Raw genomic sequence first — 3,750 nt, forward strand, 5'->3', positions numbered from 1 at the left:
GTTCTCGAATGCGAGTGAGGCAGCATCATCCCATGGGAGCTCCTTGGACTTGGATGCTAGGAGTTTGAAGAGGGGTTCCATGATGCTGGCGGCTGCTGGCACGAAACGATGATAGAAGGTTACCATGCCCACGAACTCCTGTAGTCCCTTCACAGTAGATGGTTTCTGGAAGTTGCGGATGGCGTCAACTTTGGCTGGTAATGGTACAGCTCCCTGGTGATCAATGCGGTGGCCAAGAAAGTTGATGGAGCATAGGCCAAACTGGCACTTAGCCAGATTGATGGCCAGGCCATGCTCGCTCAACTTCTGGAACAGTTGCGCAAGGTGAGTACGGTGTTCTTGCCTGGAACGACTGGCGATAAGGATATCATCCAGGTAAATGAAGACGAAATCCAAGTCCTGACTCACGGTGTCCATAAGGCGTTGGAATGCCTGGGCCGCGTTCTTTAGGCCAAAAGACATGCGTAAGAACTCAAAGAGCCCAAACGGAGTGATGACTGCAGTCTTGGGGACATCATCAGGATGGTGGTAGCCACGCACTAGGTCAATTTTCGAAAAAATCTTGGCGCCATCGAGGTTCGCTGTGAAGTCCTGGATGTGTGGCACTGGTTACCGGTTCGCTGTTGTGACATCGTTGAGACGACGGTAGTCCCCGCAAGGCCTCCAGTCTCCATTTGATTTCCGAACCATGTGGAGTGGGGACGCCCATGGACTGTCTGAACGACGCACAATACCCATTTCCTCCATCTTGCGAAATTCCTCTTTAACTTGAGAGAGCTTGTTAGGGGGAAGCCTGCGTGCACGCGCATGTAGGGGTGGCCCTGTTGTAGAGATGTGGTGCATCACACCATGCTTCGGCATGGCGGAGTTGAACTGTGGCTCGACGATATCTGGGAACTGTGCTAATATCTTGGCGAATGCGTTGGCAGAGGCAGTCACAGAACCGAGTTGGGGAGCTGGTAGTAAGACACAGGACAGCTGTATCGATTCAAACGTCTTAGACTCAACAAGGCGGCGCCCTTTCGTATCGATGAGCAAGGAGTGTGCACGGAGGAAGTCGGCCCCGAGTAATGCTTGTGAGACGTCAGCGATGGTGAACGTCCATTTGAGGCGGCGAGATTTGATGTGTAGATGGATCATGCGTGTGCCATATGTTTTAATGATGCTACCGTTGGCTGCAGTCAAGGGTCCACTTCTTTTCCCTGAACGAACATCTTTGCTGGAAGGGGGCAGTACACTCACTTCTGCCCCTGTGTCGATCAGGAATCGGCGTCCCGAAGGGCGATCACTGATGTAGAGGAGATGTTTCTGGCCGGCGGCAGTGGACATTACCGATGGCCAGGTGCAGCGTTTCCCGGATGCGTGCAAGGTGGGCGGCATCTGCGGGCGTCGGCGCCCCACCTTTGATGGTAGTAGCACCACTTCGTTGTTTCATCAGAACGAGCACCGGTACATCGCGCTGGGCGTTTAGTCACCACTGCCACGTTGTTGATGGAGGATTCATCATATTGCTTGCTGTGCCACAGGGTGTCTGCACGTGCTGCCAACTTGCGAGGGTCAGTGAAGGTTTCGTCTGCAAGGATCAGGCGTATGTCCTCGAGCATCTGCTCCAGGAAGAGTTGCTCGAAGAGAAAGCAAGGCTTATGTCCGTCCATCAGAGCAAGCATTTCATTCATGAGCATGGATGGCTTGAGGTCGCCAAGGCCGTCCATGTGAAGAAGTCTGGCTGCTCTGGCACGTCTGCTTAGGCCGAAGGTATTGCTGAGGAGCTCCTTGATCCCTTCATACTTGTCATCGGATGGAGGATGGCGAAGGAAGTCGATGACGTCTCCAGCTGTTTCCTGATCTAGTGCGCCGACCACGTAGTAGTATTTGGTGGTGTCGGCCGTGATTTGACGTATGTGGAATTGAGCTTCTGCCTGTTCGAACCACACCTGGGGTTGGGAAATCCAGAAGGTGGGTAGCTTGAGTGCAACTGCATTCTGTTGCTCCTTGCCGTCTTCTTTACTCATGGTGGAATCCAAAATATGCCGTTTCTTGGAGAGCTCCGGGGTCACCAATGTAGCGGTATTGGTGAATAAACGCCAACAGGAGTGGTGCAGTTTACTGAACAACAGTAGTACAGACTAAGTGGTGTGGTCGTGTTGGCTGCGAGGAGAGGACTGCTTCGTCCGCTGGCTCTCTTCGTCTGGTCTCCTCTTTCTATCGCTGATTAGTTAGCCCAGTCGCCCCAGGCTAAGGAGAGTTCGAAGCCCGGCTTGTGGCGGAGCTTCGGTGGTGCGACTTGAGCTGGCTGGGTGACGGTTCGAGGTTTCCGTGGTTCGTGGTGCCACATATATATATATATATATATATATATATATATATATATATATATATATATATATATATATATATATATATATATACTTTAATCCCATTGTATTTTAGAGTCAACCTTCCGAATTATCTTTCTCCATTTGTTTCTATCCAGTAGAAACAATAACTAGCGTTTACACAAACATCTTAATTTTCTAACCAATTTCTTCCTTATATATAAGACGTATTACAATTTTAATGTATTTATATTACTTTTAGACCACTGATGATGACATACTGAGATGTCGAAACGTCTGGTATATAAGGAAAGAAGTGGTTAGAAAAGAAAGATGTTTGTGTCAACGCTGGTTATTCTGTTTCTACTGAAGCTGAGGTTCCCCACGAACAGACCTGTCTCTGATCTTTCTATCCATTGCAACATCTTGAACTCACAGCTTGTTCATATCACTCCTTATTAAGTCTCTTCATCTCATTCTTTGTCTCCCAACATTCCTTTCCCCCCACCCCTAACCTCCGCCATCATTGCCTTCTTCATTGGTTCATGCTCTTCTTTCCTTTTCACGTGTCCAAAATATCTTAGTCGCGCTTCTCTTGCTTTTTCCTTTATAGTACATGTTCCACGCATGTTTCTTATATCTTCACTTTGTCTCTTTTCTAACAGCGAAATACCACTTATCCATCTCACCATCCTCATCTCCGTTCTCTCCAAAATGCCCTTCTTTCTTCCTTAAAGACCATGGGCAGAAGAACTTTAGTATTACATACAAAGAAAAGATAAGGAGTGCACAAGAATTTCTCCTAAAATGATTCACTAAAGTTTCTTAAGGTCTCCATCTTGGATACTTTCTTTTCAGCCGAATTTCATTTCTCTGGGGGTAGTCTTCGCTAGATAGCATTTGTGCATGGTTGACATTTTTCCTTCAGACAAAAGCAGCGCTTTTTCCTCGAGGGACATTAACCAATCAGCAGCTAGTACAAACAAATAATGCGTCATAATCCCATGATACAAGAGACAGCAGTGTCAGTAAAGCCCAAAAGAGGGTTACAGGGCAAATCAGCTCAGCCGATTGACAACTATAAATATTTGGAAAAAACGTAACATATACGAACTTTCTTGTTATGACATAACTTGTTAGTTGCGCATTACTCTAGTGTGAGATTGATGGGTTCATACACCTGGCAGTGAGTGTCTGGGCTTGGGGTACTGCAGCTTCGCAGCTCCTATGGACGAGCTACCACTGACTCGGCTCACCTATACCAACTCGGACCACTGTGTGTAACAACGCTGTCCTTTGTGTGTATCAAAATTATTAATGATAGAAAGCATGATCTACAAGTTATGAAACATATATTTATTATTTCATTGATGTTGATTAGTTTAAAAGATAGAAATCAGTCACTGCCAGACAATATATGTATACAAGTGAAAAA

General features: G+C 47.0%; 1 protein-coding gene across 1 annotated transcript; it reads right to left on the reverse strand.

Moving 5' to 3' along the window:
- Positions 1–609: 609 nt before the first annotated feature.
- On the reverse strand, positions 610–1,329 carry LOC123498228. The gene has a single exon (XM_045245391.1). It carries the CDS (start codon positions 1,327–1,329, stop codon positions 610–612), a length of 720 nt encoding a protein of 239 aa, XP_045101326.1.
- Between the last annotated feature and the right edge of the window lie 2,421 nt (positions 1,330–3,750).

The sequence above is a fragment of the Portunus trituberculatus genome, chromosome 47, assembly GCF_017591435.1.
Source record: "Portunus trituberculatus isolate SZX2019 chromosome 47, ASM1759143v1, whole genome shotgun sequence".
NCBI classification, from domain to species: Eukaryota; Metazoa; Arthropoda; class Malacostraca; order Decapoda; family Portunidae; genus Portunus; species Portunus trituberculatus.

Bases quoted from the DNA above. Each gene is read 5' to 3' on its own strand.
- LOC123498228 (XM_045245391.1), bottom strand. From the start codon at position 1,329: ATGTCCACTGCCGCCGGCCAGAAACATCTCCTCTACATCAGTGATCGC.